At 38.6% G+C, this 21710-nt stretch overlaps 1 protein-coding gene across 1 annotated transcript in view; it reads right to left on the bottom strand.

The window, feature by feature from the left end:
* Positions 1–1631: 1631 nt before the first annotated feature.
* Positions 1632–21710, bottom strand: part of LOC145048998 (putative ripening-related protein 4) — a 37873-nt gene continuing 17794 nt past the window's right edge. Inside the window, exon 2 of the mRNA XM_078997680.1 lies at positions 1632–2111. Within this exon, the coding sequence (XP_078853806.1) occupies positions 1632–2111 (480 nt within the window). The remainder of the gene's footprint in view (positions 2112–21710) is intronic.

Here is a 21710-nt window from a genome sequence, read left to right as displayed (position 1 = left end):
TATATTGTTTTCCGTGAAAAAATAAACTTAGTAATTAATCAAATTCAATTTGGGCTGTCAATCATAACTAAATATATTTTATTTATAACTTATTATTTTATTATTAATAAATTTGTTTTCTTAATATCGATTAGTTATAAACAATATTTTTACCCTAAATATTTTTTATTATATTGGTTGAGTTATTAAATTTTATGACTAATATAATATACAATTTTTTAGTTATATTTTATGTTATAATAAAAATAAAAATTTAAAGTAAACATATAGTCTAAAGCAAACATTTTTTTAAATCATACTTTGTTACTGTTTGAGATTTTGTAGTGTTATAATTTAATTTTATTTTCTTGTGTTATGTTGAGTAAAAAATGTTATAAAATATTTAAATTTAATAATATATATACTTGTAGTTTGAAACATAAATTACTATGAAATTTTTGCATAACTATATATCATAATATATCATAGTGTTACGTCAAAAAATATTAATTTACATCATTAAATATTATAAACAAACAAAACATCATAAAAAACAACATTACATCCAAACTAGTTTTTGAAGTGTGATCGTTTACGAATTCCGATTAGTCTATGTCTATCTATAACTCAAAACTTGTTTCAAATTAGCCACTAATTGTTTCGGATTAAATAACTTATGTTTTTTTTCACGTTTCCAATTAGTCTATAACCGTTTTCATATTAAATAACTTAAGTTGTAAAGAATGTTTCAGATTTCAATGAATGAATTTTTTAAAAGCGAGTTTCGGATAAACGAACAAGACTTTTTATTAACCAAAGCTAAAAACAAATCAGAAGGAAAAAAATTCGGATATCTTTTTTCATAAAGAGGGAGCCTATTTACAAAAATATTTAAGAAAAAATCGAAAAATATGTGCTTGTGTATGTTTGGGGGGGGGGGGAGTAGGTATGTAAGGGTATGGTGGGTTGGGGTGTTAAGATAAGGGTAGATAGAGATGGATGGAGTGATAGTGGGTGTATGTTTATATTTTAGAAAAAAAAATTAAAAAAATACGGAAAATAATGATTATTGGTTTTCCAAAAATTTTAAACTTCTTTGTAATTTTAGAAAACACAAAAAATTTATTTTCCGTGAAAATTTTAGAAAAATAGACAAACTAAACGTGTTTTCAAAATTCTTATTTTTTTGGAATTTTTTTCCAAAAAACGGTTTATTTTTTCCATAACTAAAAGCAACCTTAAATTCCAAGCCTTCAAATTTCAGTTTATCTGTCAAAACTAAAATCAATACTACACAAACCACAAACCAAATTGCCTCTTGTTTTTGTGATTACCTTTCTATTGTAGTTTTAACCATTAAACAAAATTATAATCAAGGATACTTTTGTTAAAATTTGGCCATATTGATAGAACAAGAAAAATGAAATAAGAAAAAGAAACACATAGTCATGGATTTATCGATTTTCCCAAGAGGAAAATAACGCAAAGTATGTGCTTCAGACATCTGGCAAGAACACAAGTAGTTGAACAGTAATTTGAAATAAAAAGTCTTGATTTGATTATTGTTTTTATTGTATAGGCTCTCTGAAGGTTTATAAATTTATTCATAAACTCATAAACTCAAGCGACCTGATCTCATCATCAAATTGGCATCAAGCATCTGACCAGGTAACTTTGGCCTCACCCCAGTCACTCTTAGGCACCCCAAGGGCCTTCCAAACAGCTTTAGATGCATCCACGATGTTATTAGGACATGGTGGTTGGTATCCATGCTCAGCATCACACCCTACAGTGGAGTCACACTCATCGACCACCTTAGCCTTTACACTCTTACCATTATAGTGTATATTGATAAACTTAGAACACCTTTTTCTGTTGTTATACCACCCAGTGGACAATGCAACAATTAGTGTATTATCTGAGTGATACTTACCATCACATGCAGATGGTCCTCCACCATCCCCTCCTTTTTGAAAACTGTTTATCGTTAGTGTGGCTGTTGTATGTTTAGTGACAACGGGTGAGCATTTGTACGTAGTGTAAAACTTGCCTTCTTTGCAACAATCTGGATCGTTCACACATGTCCCATGAGGGGGTTTTTTACCTCTCAACTTTCCACTTGCCTTGCAAGACTGACCATCAACGCAAGATATAAACAAGGTAATCAATATTGAAAAGAGAATGAGAATCGTAACTCTTGATACCTTCATTCTATATTTGTATGTTGATGGCATGTTTGGTGTGAAGAAATTGTGTTCAAGGAAGCTAAATATATATAACAAAGGAGTTTTGTCGTGTGCTTGAATTGTTTTTAGGGATTTTATGCATGTTCGGTTGAAATTACTATGTCAATGTAACAACTAGAGCTTTGTGACTATTTGTTTGTATCCTTCAAACAAAATCTTAGTTAAAACAATGTGTTTTAAGCGGAGAAGTTATAAACTTGATTCAGGGATCTATGTTGGCTTGAGTTTATTTTTGTAAGTTTCTTGTTTTACAAATTTAATAGAATACTTGACTTGCTTGAAATTTTGTTTGTATCATAGGAACAAAAAGTCTCAATCAAAGAAATTGTTTTCAAGATAGAATTTCGTCTTTGGATCTTATCTTATTTGAAGTATTTATAAAATTCTAAAGCTACATTGTTATTTTCAATTAATTGTCGATGAATCCATGGAAAAAAATATATTAATATCATTTAGTTGGACATTTCTTTTAACTTTTGAATTCTTCAGTTGTGCGATCACAACTTATTACTTTGAATACAACTTGAAAAGTTATCAACATCGATTCGATTTTACCCATCGAATGTATTTATTAAAATTCAAACATCGTTGTTTTTTTTATTAAACATGGTGTATGTTCAAATTGTATCTTCTTCTTAATTATCAAGAAATACATAAATTACATTTTTGGTCATATAGTTTTTTAATTTGCAGTAAGTTATAAGTTTAGTCCCTATAGTTTTTAATATTTTGGGAATGGTGGTTTGTTTAATTAAAGGTGCTGATTTTTTGGTGCTCAGATGAGTGTTTTCTTCTTTCTATTGTGAAACTTCCAAAGAGTTCCACCAACACTATCTCAACCGCCACCACAACCAATAACTCGAAATCGTTTTCTTTTGTTGAACATATTACACTGCAGGTAATTAGGTGAACCTAAGCCCGAGCTCAAAGTGAGATTCTTTTAACAAATTTTGTTGTTTTTTCTTAAATATAATTGTTTGTCCGATATTTTTGACCCGAAGTTGTACATTCTTTTCCTTGTAGATGCATATATTAAGCAATGCGTTGATGGTAGCTATCTAAGTTGTGTCAAAATACGGACAACAGATTAATAAAAGGGTAAATTAAAACATTCCAAACTTTTTGTTAGCTTTATACAAACCACTGAATTGATAAACTATAATAAATGTCCGTGTTTTTTTAATTTTTAATTTTTAAATCTTTCAACTTGTTGATTATGAGCCCCCACTCTTAAGAGGCTGCACAAAGGAAGAATCCCATAATCCAATGAAAAAATCCTTTGAAAATGGAAATTGGCAACATTTCCTCAGGTTTTTTTTCCACATTGTTCTTGGTAATCTCCGTCTCATAAGTTAGATTTCTCTCTCTCCGGCACCACTGTGCTCCTACTCCATACAATGATTGAAGGTAAATAATTCATAATTTTCGTTGCTTGAAAGAGGAAATGAAGAGAGCGAATGATGAACATATTAAGAAAAAAGGACCTAAGTGAGCATTCCCTAATCGAAATGTTAATCTTAAATGAATCTATGGAAAAGAACAATCACTTTACCTCACCAATTTGTTTATTATTTGAATTTTTATTTTTTATTTTTTTAGTACAAACACACTTGGTAACCGATTATGTTTATCTTGCATTCTGGTAGGTACCTCATGTAAGGACGTTTCATGGTAAAACCAAGTTTTGATAAAAAAAAATAAAAAATAATAAAAAAAAAAAAAACCTTTACTTCAAGTGAAAGGTTATGTGAAGGAAATTGTGTAGCCGCTGGTTCATACTCTATTTCAAGTTTTGTAAGGTATTACTCTATTAACTTTAACTTTTTGGCATTATAATTACAATAAATAGCAAAGCACTTTTCATGTAATTTTATATTTTAGCATCTAACTTTCATTTTCAAAATTTTCGGCTATTTGTAAGAACTAGCATCATAGCTTTGATGTTTTTTATTGTAATATTGTATCTTGAGTGGTTGAGTGTTTATGGAAAAAAAAAACTTGTGTGGTGTTTGTGTGATTGGTAATACGTTTGAAGTATGTTGTTATAACATGTAAAAAATAATGTATATTCACAAATTGTTAGCGAGGGAAAAGTATGTTGCTATTCTATGTATTTTTCGTCCTTTATCCATATGCTTGATAACATGTCATCATATTTTGATCTCATACTTTCGGCTAATTACAAAATATATCAAGGTACTTTCTGTTAATTGTTAATGTTAGCATCTTGCTTTCATTTTTTGTTTTGTTCGGTCAACTGCAAGAAATAAATACATGCTAATTATTTGATCAAGTTAATTGCCAATTGTATGATCTTGACCGGATTGCTTATGTATGAAAACATTGAATTAATTTTGTTTCCTTGTCATTCAAAATTTAGTTGTTTGTGAAAAAGGATGAGCTACAAAGTCAATTGAAACAAGTCTTCCAAAAATATATTGCTAAAACGACTTTCTATATTTCTTTAATACATAACTGCATGTATAACCAAAATTGAAATTTGTTTCTGATTTTTTTATGTTCTGTGATTAATCGTATTATTGTTATCATTTTTACTCATTTTAATATAAGTAAAATGCAACCATCAAATTCATTCATCTTGATAAAAGTAATGCAACTAATAAATTATTTTATGTGGCAACATATAAATTCGTTTTAGTGTGTTTTACTCTATTAAATAACTAACGTATTAATTATACTATTAAGTTAAAATTATATTTAAGATGTTATTTATTTATTTTTTAGTGGGTTTTACTCTATCTCAATGGATATATTCGGACATCCAAAACTTTAGATACCTTCAGTTAAACTTTATTGGCATGTAGACTATGATTATGAATAGAGTTAGGCAAAATAACTGGTTCATGATCTGAAAATGGTTTAAAATACGAAAGCGATTCAAAAACGAAACTTATTCGGTTTAAAAACTAATCGTCCCTAGAAACTAATTTCAGAAATTATTCTCACGCGTCGCTTAGCGCGGGTAAACGGCTATTTTATATATATATATATATATATATATATATATATATATATATATATATATATATATATATAGTAACAAGTGGTATTCACTGGCATATCACACTCACTATTTGGATATCAGGAAGTCATACGAGTTAAAAGAAAGATGATTGCAAAGTGAATTTAATCAAAAATTGTTTACAGAAATAGAATAGGGTATTTTGGTGAAAATTTATAATTCAAATCATAAGTAGGGTAAACACCCTCGCTTGTGACATGCTATCCGAAGACCCCTTCATACTTGATGCATCTTTCTTACTTGATTTTTCACTGCATTTTCATAATTCTTCTTTGGATGAGGCAAATTTGTGGAATATCTTCTATGACATGTTTCATTTCATGAGTATAATGTGACATCCCCAATTTCACGGCAAGAAAAGACCGATTTGTTTATGCTTTGTTTTTAAAATTAGAGTAATCTTTTAAAGAAAATAGTTGTGGAATTTGTTCCCAAAACAAAATATGATAAGAATTTATCAAAGCATTTCTTTAAAGAAATGTATTTTCATTATATAACAAAATCTCGGGATGTCATGTTCAATATAGACCAAAAGCATAAATAGAACAAAAATAGACCTTACAATAGTTATTCATAACTACTAGCCTATAATCCAAAATATCTCGTTATGTCAGCCAACTTATGCTCTCGTACCATAACCTATAATACAAAGAAAACTGAGAGGGTCAAGCTTGGGAGCCTAGTGAGCATATAGGGTTTTCAACCCACAATAATATACTTATTATATTCAATTATCAAACAATCAATCCAATTACCCACCCCCATTATCTCCATTTATTTCTTAAAGATTTATCCTAAGAACCGATTACCCTTCTCTCATTCATTCCTAAGGATTGCCCTAAGGAACTGGCACAAAGTCTAGTGCTGCCAAGGTTCTTAGATTACCTCTGGTGAACATGCAGTTCACAATAATTAATGAACACATAGTTCAAGAACACCTAATGTGTAGTTCCAATATTACCCAATGAACTCATAGTTCACAAACACTTAATGAACACTTAGTTCAAATAACACTGATGAACACTAAGTTCAAATATCTAATGAACACTTAGTTCGAATATCACTGGTGAACCCAATCACCTAAGGAATACAGAGTACAAAAGCTCTTAGTTCAAACAATGTGATAATAAAGTATATCTCGATCCTGCAAAACCACTAATATTATAAACACATATAAATCATATTTCTAAAATAATATATCCCATCTCGTAGATCCCCCACATACTGACCCTATACAATGATCTTACAAGATCTAGCCTAAGGAATCGATATGAACCACAAACTGACGAAGCTGCTTCGAAATTCCCTGGCAGCAAATGAGGATCAATAAATACATCAAATTATGGGAATGGAATAAGTTTCACAACGAACATTTGTTCGTAAAAGGAAGAACCACAAGACATTTTAAGTCAGGGGTAGTTATCTAGATAACAATGCCTAGGCGTGGTCCGAATATCGTGAGGTATTATACCCCCAGATTCTCCCTATCCAGCATCGAACTTTACCTAGCAGTGGCCTGAATACATGAGGTATTTCACCCCCAGACACACCCTATCCATCAATATAACACCAGACATACCTAGCAGTGGTCTATTACCGACACACTTTAATAGGCAGTATATGAAGTTCCCTTAATTACTTCGTGAAAGAAAACGTTGACATATGAAGCTCGGTCGATCACCTCATAAAAGAAACGCTGACTCCAAAGCTCTCTCAAAATAAAAGTATGGGAAAATACTACTAGAGTACTCCCGTACGCTCTCGTAGCCGACACACAAAATTGTCAAAAGACTTTGTACATGATAGTACTTCTGGCACATTATAGTACTCTGGTATGCGAAAGACTCGTAACCGAGAACATAATAGTACCTTGGCACAAGCAACACCCAAGACACAGAGATTTGAAAAGGACTTTGTACATAAAATGTACTTTTGTACGTAGGACGTACTCCATCGATCATCAATCTCACAACAAACGTACTCTTAATAAGAGGCTACCCAATGTCCAAACTTAATGGAACTAAACATACCAATTTAAGTCTTAACCCATCACTAGGCAAGCCTACAATGCCTATAATCAAGTTCCGATACTATCTCCGTTTGGAAACGCTAACTATGAGTATACTTAGCACAAAGTTTTAAGTAATAATATCATATATACACATCTTAACACATATTGGACCATAAATGGTTCGTACGTTGTATATCATCAATTATATATTTAACACGTATTTCGGCCAATAACAAATACTTCACATACATATTAATTAATACTTTAATCAATACTTGTATTAAAATTATGTCCATGAAAGGGAATATGCACATGATACCCTATCGGATGAACACTTAGTTCAAAAATACATAATCCGTACTCCCGGATCCAAAATTTACCTCATTACCTAATCCATATTCCCGGATCTAAAACTAACCTCTTGATCTAATCCATACTCCCGAATCTATAACAAGTTTATCTCTTTATCCTTTTATCTCATGATCCAAATCATCTTTTATCCCATACCAACAATCCCATCTACCCATGCTCTACCTAACATATTCGTAGATACAAAATACGTATACAGTTTAACTCATTAAAACCTATATAATTTATCCGTTCCACAATTGTCTCAAATAAACAACAATATATACACACATAACACATATTTCATAGCAAATACTTAATATTTATGTGTAATAAGAAAGTGAATATACACTCACTTGATCAGAAGATGACCGGGCAGCACTACGGCTTGTAGAAGTAGTATTCTTCGGTGAAGCTGTGATCTCTTCACACACCGGACTTCTCGCGGGTAGAGCTTCGGCTCGGAAACTCTTTTCTTCTCGGGATCTTCGGGCTTCGGGACTTGCTTCATGTCTCGGGATGATATCGGGGCTTCAGAGGGTTAAAATAGGGCTTAGAGAGGGTATCGGGAGTGGGAGAGAGGAGATTGAGCAACTAAACTCGGCTGCCCCTTGAATTCTATTTATAGGGCTGATTTTATGGATTCACGTTGTGAATCTCAAATATCCATGTCGTGAGTTCAGTTGTCACTGCATGTGTCATTGCAAGTTGCGTCTGTCAGGCTCCAGAAGTCATAAATACTGAGTTCACGTCATGAACACTATATTCACATCGTGAACTCTGATAGTTTTGGGGTTTCGCTCCCCGAACTTCAGAAATTCATAACTTTCACATACGAACTCCATTTTCGACGTTATTTATATCCACGCATAGGTAAAAATAAGATCTACAACTTTCATTTAGACTTTGTCGGCTAATTTTTAATTTAATTTTAATATATTAATAATATATAATTTTTAGTAGGCCGGGACAGGAAAACTCCATTAGAAATTCATAACTCCTTCATTATTTACGACGCGCTGTGTCGTGCCGGTTCTGTCACGAAACTTCGACAGGTCATAACTTCTTTGTTATAACCCGGATTTCAACGTTCTTTATATTTACGAAATCCTTGTAACATATACTACAACTTAGTTAAGATTATTCATTATAAATAATATTCTATCAAAAAGTCATTTTTGATGCTTAACGTCTCTAAATTGACTAGCCCGAATCTACGAGCATTACATATAATCATTAGACCATTATCGCTAGTCTAACAATAGACCATTTACTTTTTAATGATTCTTTTTTGCGACGGATATGGCTGGTGTTTTGGGGTATTCTTGGTTGATGTTTTTCCATTATTTATAATTTAACACTCATCATTGTCATTGATGCGACATTGACCTCTGACGAGTCTTCTGGTCTTCAACTGCGGCAGAGACCTGGACATCACAATGCAAAGTCGTTAGAGCCACCCCAAGGACTGTGCCCTGGGAGTGGGCTCCAACGGTCAAGTTAGATCAGCTGATAGATCTGAGATGGTCCTCCAAAGCTGGAGAGAACCATCTTGGTGTCGGTGGTGGTGTATGGTGGCTGACGGCGGCGGGTGGCAGCTGAACTACCCGGCCGGAGTACAGTGTGGTGGTTGAACCATGGGGAAGAGTCCAGGGAAAAGGTCCTAGGGAAAGGTCCTAGCCCTAATCCTCATTCATGGAGGAGACATTATTCTATCTATAGGGGACAACTAGGTCAAAGAGAATTAGGTTAGGCCTTGGGCCAGCCCAATTCAGGCCCAACTAGCAAGGAGTTGGGCAAGGCCGCCCGGAGTCCCCGGGCGGGGCTGGCGGGCGCACCCCAGGCAAGGCTAGCGGGTGCGCACTAGGAAAGGCTGGCAGGGGCGCCAGGTAAGGGAGCGCCAGGTCGGGCTGAGAGGAGAGTCCCCAGCAAAGCTGGCAAGGGAGCACCAGGCCAGGCTTGCAGGAGCGTGCCAGGCCAGGATGGTACACTAGAGCAATTTAGGCCATGCTAATGGACCATATATCATCAAGTCCCCCCAGTATGATGTTATTGGTACGCAGCCAGTGGCATCGGACTGGACTTGGTCATATAAACTGTGCGTCGTCAAGTCCCCCTAGTCTGATGCGATTGGGTTGCTGACAATCAGATCGAACTAGATAAAGCACCAATGCATTAAATAATAGAGAGAATGATCGAACCTTACCCACGAGAGTCGTGGGGTAGTGCGGTGAGCCAAACATTACTTATGTAGCTTGAGCTGACTTAATACTCCTACATTGAAAGGAGTATGAGTCGATCGGTGCGATGCAACATAGCTGTTGTTGTGATCGTGCAGAATAAGACTAGTAAAGAGTGTTACGCAACTCTGATGTCGATAAATGTCGGGTCGGGATAGCTAAGAAGCGTAACATCGATACAGTCCCTAAGACCGTTGTCGAGCTCTGAAGTCTGTAAATAGATACAACATACTTGGTCCGTGATTCCTGCATTCCATCACAGATAAAAGTTGTTAATAGAAATTGATGCTCTAAGCGTCGCGCGCACACCTCGGTGAGGGGGACGAGACCCGCAACCAACACCGGGCGGAGAGTTACATCTCTATGCTTGCTGGATGGGAACTTTGAGTGACTAGTCAACAGTGAACACTTCACAAGTCCCCTATAAATATTTTACAGACTGAGCTTCGCTCCATTAGTTTGTTGTTGGCTCACTCTGAGTGTCGTAGTGTTGGAACGATTATCTGATAGGACAACTCGATCAAATAGTTAGTATTGTTTCTTGAAATAATAAATTGATTCATATTGCTCATCACGATAGTTTCTAAATGCTTCACGAGTAGCAGTAGCAACGTACTATTCTTCCCTCCCCCCCCCCCCCCCCCCCCCCCCCCCCCCCTTTTTTTTTTTTTGAAAAAGTCATGAGCGGCCGAGTCGCCATGCATTCTATAGAACCAGGTTTGCTCTGCGCGAGTATTACATTGCTGATTGTCATCTTGCAAGAGCGACTCGTTTAATTGTTGAGATACTCCAAATGGTACAACATGCGAGAAACCCAATATAAAACAGGATGGCAACAACCCATTTGAATGAGCCAAAATGTTGAATCGTTATTCTTTTCAAGTGTCGAGTGGTTTCTACCACAATGCATATTCTGAAAATGAATTTTTAGAGCGGAATCGTAGCACGCGGACGTTATATTGCTAGATATTGTCTTGTAAGGGTGGCCCATTTAATTTTTAAAATAGCCCAATACAACGAAAATGTGTATTCGATGTGAAGCCCGTATGAAACTGTAAGCCCACTTAGCTAATGACTAGCCCCCTTTTTTTTTTTATCTTATTCTGTTTGCGAATTGTAAGGGCTTTAGGGTGTTATGCTTTGTTATTAGTTGAAGACAACAAAGGATATTCCGGCCGTTCTTTGTACGGTCTATCACAGTGGGCGCCAAAAAGAAAGCCGACGACTACTCGTTGGAGTTCGTCGCCTGAGAAAGAGATCGGAGCGGAAAGATTGTCGGCGACGCAAGCTTATTGGGTCGATGGGAAATGGCACAGTGGTTTGAGCTGCTGTCGCTTGAGGGTCGATGGGTGATGTTGCATTTCAGAAACAGAGACGATCAGAGATGGCGACTACGTTCTAGTCGTCGGAATCTGACCGGCCAGGTGGAAGTAGTTCTTGGTGATGACGATGGCGATTTTTGGTGGTGATCTGCGCTGAAACTGTCGTTGCTAATTCATGGGGGTCAGAGATAGGAGCGACCAGCGGATAGATGGCGATGTTGCTGCTATGGAGGATCGATGGTGGCCTGGGGTTGGCCGGAAGCGCTAGATCAATAGGTTGCCTGTTGAAATTTATCATCGACTGGAGGTGTGGTTGTGATTGGTGAAAGCTTTGGTGGTTCCATGTTGGGATTCACAGCAATGAGCTCGCCAGAAACGATGTGCTTAAGTCCGTCGGTGCTAAGCATGTTTGGCGATTGAAGGTGGTCTGCTTGTGGTTCATCGGGAGAAGTCACATGGGATGGTGAGTGAGTGATTGTTTGCACAAGTCTCGATGCTTCATGGGTTGCCGTCTGCTAGAGATGACCAACAATGTTCGACGGAGGCGCTCGCTATCGGGGCCTTCCTGCTGGGGGCGTCGTCTAGTCGGGATCTACTAGCCATGGAAGCTACTGATGATTGGAGGTCGCCCGGCGGGTGACTGATGACCGGCGATCGGAAGGTGTACATGGATGAATGAATATTGGGTGGTTTTATGATGGTTTGAAAAGATAAGTTCATAAAACTTATTTCTTTCTCGAAGTCACTAAATAACTTGAGTTAAGTTTTACATGGAAAATCATAAAGTAGATAAGATTTTTTGTAAAAATATGAATAGAGATGGGTAAAAAAAACTAAAATCCCATAAAAACTTCTTCTCTCTTCTTTTTTTTTTTTTTCTCTGAAGGTTCTGTAAAATGTACAAGCCATATGGTTGTATGTACAAATAATTGTTACAGTGGGCAAGAATGTATATGAAAATGCACAGGTAGAGAAGGATCTTCAGATAATGCATGAACAAGAGATCTTGTTCAGGGATAAAACTCATAAAACACTTCTTTTCTTCTCAACTTATTGGGAAAAACCCCAAAATATAAACAAAACGGATTTGACAAAGTTTATTCTTATAAAACCTTCTTTTTCCTTTCAGCTTGCTCATAAAGCCATTGAAATGTGAAAAAGAAACAGATCTCATAAATTTTCGTTTTTCTTCTCTAAACTTCTAAAGAAAGAACACCAAAAATATGAACAAAAAGTGGTGTAAAAACTTGTTTTTTTTTTCGAAATGTGCAAACATCTCAGTTGTTCTTACAATTAGTTGTTGCAGGGAGTGAATTTTTCATAAAAAATCTTAACTAAACATCAATTTTCTGGTAATATGAACTTGATGAAAGGATAAAAACTTGTAAAAATTTATTTCCTCCTCCCTCAAGTTCCTGAAAAACCCACTGAAATGTAAAAATGAAAATAGATTCAAAATATCTTTGCAGGCTTCATAAATGTTCAGATGAGTTAAAAACTCAAAAGATCTTGAGATCTGAGCTTCAAGAGGTAAACAGATCTACATATCTGAACTTGAGAATGAAAATAGATCTAAAGATCTGAACTGAAAATGGAGGAGATCTTGAGATTTAAATGATGGTTTAACAAATCTAAAGAAATTTTGTCAACAACCAAATTGATCCGGTCTGATGAGGGATAAGAATGAACAGATCTGAAATTTTCGTTTTCCTTCTTTAAGCTCTTAAAGGAAACACTAAATATATGAACTAAATAAGATAATAATTCAATTTTTTGTTTTTCTAAAATATACAACCATCTAAACTTTAACTACAAACAACTGATGCAAGTAGGGAAGTTGTTCATAGAAAATCTTAACTAAAAAAGATTTTTTGATATTATATGGGTTGAAAATGAGATAAAAGTCATAAAATCTCTTTTCTTTTCATCCTACTCAAGAAACCCATAGAATATGAACCAAAAAACTATTTTTAGATGTTTTTTGCAAATTTGGGGAGTGCTTGAGTGAAGGGAATTATATAGATCCATAGATATGAACTAAAAAACATGATGGATCTACATATCTAAAAGATGTTGAAAACCATTTGAACAGATCTTGGCAAAAAAATAAACAGATCTGAACAAATGATACTATAAATTAACAGATCTGAGGAAACTTGAGATGAAAAACACATCAGATTTGAGGAAAAACAAGCTTGAAAGCAACTGAGGCTTTTGCTACTTGCTCGAATCCGGGATGGCGCCAAATGATGCGACATCAACCTCCGGCGAGTCTTCTGGTCTTCAACTACGGCGGAGATCTAGACATCACAGTGCAAAGTCGTTAGAGTTACTGTAACAGCCGGGTTTCCAGGTATATTATTTTAATTATTTATTTTGAATTATGAGAAGGAACTCGGCATGTTGATGCATAGACTCGTCGAGTAGGGTCGTGATTGTTCATCCAGATTCACTTTGGACTCGGCGAGTCCACGCTGTTTAACGAAACCCTAAATTCTCCGGGTTTGAAGCCTATTTAAGGGCACTTATAGCCTCTCATTGCGGCTACCAATCCCTTGAGAGAACCCTAAGTGAGCCAAATCGTTGTGAGGAAGAAGAAGTCACTTTTGATCCTTGTACCTTTTGTTTGGCAAGAAGGAGGTGCACAAGAGCAAAGGGGAGGTGCGATTCTAGCAGTTCCAGAGATTCAGATACTTCATTTTGAGGTAATAGTTCGAACCTCCTTCAGTTTTGGTGTTGATCATTAGAGTTAGGGTTTTCTAACCCCTTTGGAGAGTGATTATGTGAAGCAAATGGTCCCTCTTCGAGTTTGTGCCTTGGATCTGGACTCAAAGAGGTCCAGAGATCTTAACCCTTGGAGCTTTATGAATCATTTTGGGTTTTTTGGACTTAGGTTGCGATTTTTGGGACTAAATCTCCTTTTGATGCCTTGTTGTGTTATAGAAGCATCAAGTTTCGAGCTTTACGTGACATTCATGCTTGGGAAGGCCAGATCTTTGATTTAGGGAAACAGATCTGACCTCAGGAGGCGAGTAGAGTTTGTGCATGGCATGACCTCGCCAAGTTGTTCCTAAGACTCGGCGAGTAGGGTTAGGGTTTCACGTAAATTGCTCAGTGAGTAGACTTGCTAAGCTGGGGGATGACTCAGTGAGTCAGAATGGAGTTTGAGGACTGGAGTTCAAGGCGGTACTCGCCGAGTTGTTCTTGAGACTCGGCGAGTTGAGTCGTGGTGGCCCCACGATTCATGCCGAGTATGACTTGTCAAGCATAGGGAGGGACTCGGCGTGCCAAGCGGGACAAAGTGTTAAAGAACATGTGTGAACTCGCCGAGTCACCAGGGTGCACTCGACGAGTAGGGTCAAAGTGTGACCGTTGACTTTTAGGGTTTGGTCAATGGAGTACTTGTGTCGAGAGGGGGGTAAAATAGCCTTTTTCCCTCCTGAGGGTGCCAATGGCAGGTTGAGTCTAGTCTCGAGAGTTATATTTATAAGAGTATTTACTTTATGTGAATAGGCAAAGACTAGGCAATATTTCTACCAAGTCAGAGATTTACCGAGACGCTTGACGTGAGTCTTCTCACTATACTTTACCTAGTGAGGTAACAGAGTTATGTGATAGAGTATTTTAGAGTTATACGCCAGTGTAATTGCATGTTATTTATGTGATATGATTTATTGTGATAGGTGCTATGTATGATTCAGAGTTACAGAGTTAGGACCTTCGGGTCCACAGAGTTAGGACTTTCGGGTCCACAGAGTTAAGGCCAGAGGGCCCATAGAGAGTTGGGGCTGGAGGGCCCCAATGAGACACATAAACCTGAGGGTCAACAAAGTTACAGCCTCGAGTGGCTATTATGTGTTAGAGTGGTATTTTGGGGAACTCACTAAGCATTTATGCTTATAGTGTTATGTGTTATGTGTTATGTGTTTCAGGTACCAGTGATGATCGCGGGAAGGCGCCGACATGATTCGTACACACGCATACCGGAGTTTATATATATTTTGATCTTGGGTTTTGTATTGATACAATGGTTTGTTTATGATTTCAAATGATACTTTATGGGTTACAAAAGTGAACAATTATTCAAATTTTTATGGTGTACAAGTTGGTATCAGAGCCTTGGTTTGAGGGATTCGGATATATCTTCGGGCGTATCTGAACTCAAACTGGGGATTTGAGGAAACTTTTAATAATAAAAATAATATTTTTTTGAAAAAGAGTAAACAGGAGTCTTGAGACAAACAGAGTAGAGTCGTGTGTACGATCAGCCAGCGCCCGAACGGTGATTTCCCAAAATACCCTCCTAATAAGTGATTATCAGATATGTTATGTAAGCTATATGATGAGTTATGATATGGATGCTAAAGTAGACTAGGTATTCTTATTAGGACTAGAGTGGCCTGATATATGATTCCTTAGTCTAGGGGTTTCGCTACTAGAGATGCTTAAGAGTGATTTAGATAGCAGCGAGGTGCTTATGAGAGTTTTGTTAGTGAGTAGCACATGATAGAAAGAGTAGAGTACTTGGGATTTGAGGCTCAAGGAGGAGGACTTGGGATGAATGACAACACAGTATGGACGGTAGTATTGGGCCCGTACTACTGAAGATACCGGGTTGGTACGCAATCCAAGTAAGAATCCTTTGGGCACCAAGGAACGAGTAGGGTGGAGTTATCGAGTTTATTTATACTCGAAAAGGGTCTCTAATATTCTTATGTTGTATTTCAGAAGGAGACCATGGTTAGGACGCGCCACACACCAGTGATCGACAGTTCGGGTGATGATGAGATCCGTAGGATCATCCAGGAGGAGGTGGCTACGGCCATCATGGTAGAGATACTAGAGATGTTCGGGTCTATCAAGACCACTCTGATGGAGACATTTGATGAGAGATATGCTGCTCTTTCTGAGGCTGTTGTTGCTGCGGCCACTGCAGCTATAGCTGCGACTAGGCCGCAGGGTGGTGATGCGTTGTTGTTCCGAGAGTTCATCAACACAAAACCACCGGAGTTTGACGGGACCTAGGACCCGATCGTGGCGATGAGATGGATTTCAAACATAGAGGGGTGCTTCTTTACTTGCTCATCTCCAGAGCATTTGAGAGTCCGGTTCGCGCTGAACCAGCTTCGCTTGGGAGCGAAGGACTGGTGGAAGTTTGTGATTGCGCACTTTACACCTGCTGAGCTTGCTGCAGTGACCTGGGAGAGGTTCACCGCTATGTTTCGAGATGAGTACATTCCCCAGGTGGAGAGGGAGTGTTTGGCTCAGGAGTTTCTGACCCTCAAGCAGGGTACTGAGTCTATTACGGTGATTACGAGGATGTTTCATGAGCGGGCGATGTTCTGTCCAGAGCACGTGTCCTCCGAGCAGGCACGCATGAGCTGATATTTGAGCATTTTGAGGAGGGATATACGTGAGTTCGTTGCAAACTCGACGTACCGTACATTTTCCGAGCTTCAGGTAAATGCCCGAAAGAGGGAGATAGAGTTGGAGACCCAAGCCAAGGGGGAGGCTGAGTCTCAGGGAAAGGATCGACGGCCGGCTCAGTCTCAGCCGGCAGCCAAGCGGGTCAAACCCACTTATTCGAGATCTGGGAACCAGAAGGGCCACACTTGTGGCAAGTGCGGCAAGAGCCACGAGGGGATTTGCAGAGCAGGGTCTTGCTACAAGTGTGGCAAGGAAGGGCACATGGCCAAGGATTTCCCTAAAGGTTTTTCAGTCTGTTTTCATTGCAACCAAACTGGACACCGGAAGGTAGAGTGTCCATAGTTGCGGGGGTCAGCGCAGGGAGCATTTCCGGGATCAGCCCCTGCTGCGGTGAGAGCTGCGAATGTTCAGCCTGCGAAGGTTGAAGCACCGAAGGCACGTGGGAGAGCCTTCCAGTTGACTGCGGAGGAGGTTCGCGCAGCGCCCGATGTTGTGGTCGGTATGTACTCTTTCATGTATTCTTTTACATTCTGTGATGATTATGCTTATATTATATTATGCGTAGGTACCTTCCTTGTGAATTATGTACCTGCTCTAGTGTTATTTGACTCGGGTGCGAGTCGATCTTTTGTATTGTTGGCCTTTAGCCGACACATCAGTACTAGTAGAGAGGCGATGAGTCGACCTATGAGAGTTTCCATAGCGGATGAGAGAGCGGTGTATGCCACCGAGGTGATGCGTGGTTGTGTACTCGAGATTTTCAGGGTTGAGTTTCTGATAGATTTGGTCCCTATTGCGATGGGGGATGTCTGTGTCATCGTAGGCATGGACTGGTTGAGCAGATTTGGAGCGATCATCAACTGCGAGCGACAGCTGGTGACCATGTGAGACCCTAGTGGGGGAGTTCTTACGGTGTACGGCGAGGGTACACGTTCCGGTTCAGCATTTTGCTCAGCCGCCAGGGCTAGGCAGAGCCTTCAACAGGGATGTAAAGGATTCATAGCATATTTTATGGACGCGAGGGTTGAGTCGGAGTGACCGAGGTCTGTGGGAGAGGTTCCGATAGTGCGTGAGTTCCCGGATGTGTTTCCAGAGGAGTTGTCGGGCGTACCTCGTGTGAGGCAGGTGGAATTCAGTATCGATTTGGTTCCGGGGGCCGCGCCTATCGCCAAGGCGCCCTATCGCCTTGCGCCTCCAGAGATGCAAGAGTTATCCTCGCAGCTGCAGTAGCTGTTGGGAAAGGGATTTATTCGGCCGAGTAGTTCACCATGGGGAGCTCCTATTGTAACGCCCGTGTTTCTGGGCTTGCTATTTTTAGCAATCTAATAGTCTAGGTTAACCTTTGTAACTAAATTTTAAATAATAAAAATGTATTATTTGTGAATTTTGTGATTTATGTGTGTATTTTCTTAATTTTTATAATTTAATGAATTAAGAATAAAATAAGCGTCAAAATTAAAGTGTGAGATAAGCCCGACATCTTTGCATAAAGTTGTAGTGGTTGAAACAAGGATTCCGGAGATATAAGGAATGCCAAAATCCGAGTTATAACGAAGAAGCTATGACCTGTCGAAGTTTCGAGACAGAACCGGCACGACGCCGAGTGACGTAAAATATGAATTTAAGATAGAGCGATATTTAGCCTTAGCGATCTAAACGAAAGTCGTAGATTTCGTTAAACCGAGAGCGTGCATAAAAGGAACGCCCAAATCTGACTTCGTATGAGGAAGTTATGATTTTCTGAAGTTTCAACGTGGCAGTATGCAGCCCGAATACTCGATTTGAGATCGAGCGGTTTTTAGCCGAAACAATCTAAATGAGAATCGAAGATCTCGTTGTTAGTAGCAAAACGATGAAAAGTTAGGCGAAAACGGACGTCAGACAAAGAAGTTATGAATTTATAACGAAGTTTTTCTGTCCCGGCCTTCTAAAAATAAATAATAAAAATAAAAGTCAAAATTAGCCGATGGAGTCTAAATGAAAGTTGTAGAGTATGGTCTGACCTTCGCGTGGATATAAAGAACGTCGAAAACGGAGCTCGTATGCGAAAGTTACGCAATTTAGAAGTTCGACAAGTCAATTACGCCCCGCGTAATTTGAGTACGCCAGCGTACTCAGCCGGATGCAACTTGTCTGACCGATACTCGAGTGCCACCAGTCGACGCACGCAGTGACGTCAAAGTACGCCCCGCGTAACCCGAGTACGCCCCGCGTACTGAGTACGCCCTGCGTAATTTGAGATTACGCCCCGCGTAATCCCAGACCCTCAGCCTATAAATAGAACTCGAATTCAGCCATTTTCTCTTGTTCAAACTCTTCCCTCTCTCTAAGTTTTGCCTCGATTTGCGTGCCAATCATACCCCGAAGCCCCGGTAATATTCCCGAGCCCCGAAGTAAGATCCGAAGCCCCGAGGATCCCGAAGAGCGTTATTCCCAAGCCAAAACGCTGCCCGCGAGGAGCCCGGTTTTGTGAAGATCTTCCATATCTACGGAGAAACACCTCTTCTGCAAGCCGTAGTACTGCCCGATCATCTTCTGATCAAGTGAGTGTGTAGTTATTTTCATTCCAACGCAATATTATGAAGTATTTCTTATAAAATACGTGTTATGTGTATATATTTGGTTGTTATACGTGTGAGTGTATATTCACTCTCTTCTATCTTATAGATCTGATGTATTCTCTATGAAATATGTGTTATGTGTGTATGCCTCATCTGTTATGTGGAATATGTATTGCTTAAAGCATGTTATACAGGTTTTTAAACAATGTATAAAAATGTATATTTTTATCTACTAATATGTTGGGTAAAACATGGGTAGGTAATTGGTGTGTAATAAACAGATGAGAGGCCTCGGTGTTATTGGTGTTATTCTAGTCGTTCAGCAGAGTATGGATGACGACCACGGACTATTCTAGACTGTCCTGTGGAACACTAGCAGGCTCATTACCTGTAGGTGTTGTGAACGACGTGTTCACCGGTGTACTCTATCCCCCACATGGTTGCCTATAGGATACTTATTGTTGAGGAAGCCCCTCTGCAGTAATGTCCATCCCGATGAAAAATCCTGAAATAGGTTCCTTATAATAGATGTTATTTTTAGGAACGTAAGGTGAGGATAATGAGAATGGGTAATTGGGTTTATTGTTGATTGTTGAAATTAAATATAATTATTGTGGGTTGAAAACCCTATATGCTCACCAGGCTCCCAAGCCTGACCCACTAAGTTGATTTATTTTACAGGAAGTGGCGCAAGAGCTTAAGATGGGCGAACATCAAGTTGTTTTGTTTACAAGTCTGTATATGTATATATTTGTTGAATGACTTGTAATGCTATCGTTTATGCTTTATGATAGTATCGGAACATGACATCCCGACTTTTGATTTTGAAATGAAATTATATTTCTTTGTGAAATGTTTTGATAAATATCTATTTTATCATGTTTTGTTTTTGGGAACAAATTCCGCATCTCTTTTAAAATTAAAAGGATTTACTCTGAAAATTATTTTAAAAAGCATAAATGAAATCGGTCTTTTCTGGCCGAGATTTTGGGGATGTCACAGTTGGTATCAGAGCATTAGTTTAAGCGAATTAGGAATTTGTAGGATTTCTAAACTTAAACTTAGGATGCTAAGTGGAGATTGCGAGGTGTGTGTCTGTTGGATCTTAGACACAAGCACTAGTTTATTTTAGGAAAGTTGCCTAAAATGCTTTTATGTGCTAAATGTTATATGTCGCCATATATGATATTATTTGTTCGGATCTACGGTTTGTTGCCAACCGGATCTGAAGGTTATGTGTTTAGGATTCTAAGCGTATATGTACGATATTAGAACTAGCATGTAATCGTTTGGAGTAATAAGGTGAAATTATTCGGTGTATAGATCAAAATGGTGAGAACAAGAAGCGGAGTTGGAAATGCTAATGAAAACAGGAATCAACCGCCTGTAATCGAGCAAGTACCTGTCGTAGCTGCTGCACCTGAGCCGATAACAATGGCTGGTGTACAAATGATGATTCAAATGATGTTGGATCGTCAGATGGAAGAAACAAGACGCCTGCTTAGGCAGAATCGTGAAGAACCGTCAATTCAAGCGGAAGAGCCCGAGGAGAATGGAGGGCAGTCTGAAGGAGAAAACTTTAGTGGGATCATTGGTCAAGACGAACAACCAGTGGTTAGACGCAATAACCAGTATGGAGGAAATGATGGTCGTGGGTGCAAGTATAAGGATTTCATGGCATCCAAACCACCATGCCTATCCGGAAGCCCGACGCCGGTGCAAGTTATGGATTGGGTCTCTGAAATGGAGACTATGTTTGAAAGTTGCGAATGCAGCAACAGGCAGAAGACCGCTCTTGCGATCCCTCTGCTAAAATCTGGCGTGTTGAGTTGGTGGAAGTTGTTAGCTGACTCTATGCCCAAGGGAGAAGCAAGCAAAATGTCTTGGGAAGACTTTGTGGAACAACTAAAACTGCAATACTGCTCCGAGCAGGACCTTCTGGAAATCAGTAATGAGTTTCAGAATTTGAAGAAAGGGAAATTGAGCGTTACTGAATACGCTACAAGTTTCACGGAAACAATGAAGTTTATCTCATATTTGGTGCCTACAGAACTCTCTAAGGTCAACAAGTTTGCCCTTGGACTACCAGCGGACTATGGTCCAATGGTTAAGCAAGCGACCACATTGAAAGCCGCCATCTGGGCTGCTAGAAATGTTGAGACCCAGATCAGGGAAAAAGGTCTAGAAAGGTCAGAGGTTGGTGAGAAAAGGAAAATCGATGGATTTTCAGGGTCCAGCAAGAAAAGTAAATTCTCGAAGTCTAGTTCGAGAGGAAGTGGAGGAAAGGTAGAGGCGAAATGGTGCGACAAGTGCAAGAAGAAGCATCATGGGAAGTGTGGCGGGGAAACCACATGCTTCAAATGTGGAAAGCCAGGGCATTATGCCAACGAATGCACTTTCACCAAGAATGTTTGTTGTGGTTGTGGTGAGGAGGGGCACATCTCAAGGGATTATCCGAAAAAGAAGGAAGCATCAAGACCCAACATTCCGCCAAAGCCAAAGGCAAGAGCATTCCAGATGACACTGGAAGCTG

Source organism: Lactuca saligna, chromosome 5, assembly GCF_052625555.1.
Source record: "Lactuca saligna cultivar CGN05327 chromosome 5, ASM5262555v1, whole genome shotgun sequence".
In the NCBI taxonomy this organism is placed as follows: domain Eukaryota; kingdom Viridiplantae; phylum Streptophyta; class Magnoliopsida; order Asterales; family Asteraceae; genus Lactuca; species Lactuca saligna.
Note: the sequence above shows the minus strand (reverse complement) of the source record. Positions and strands in the feature narration are given on the sequence as shown.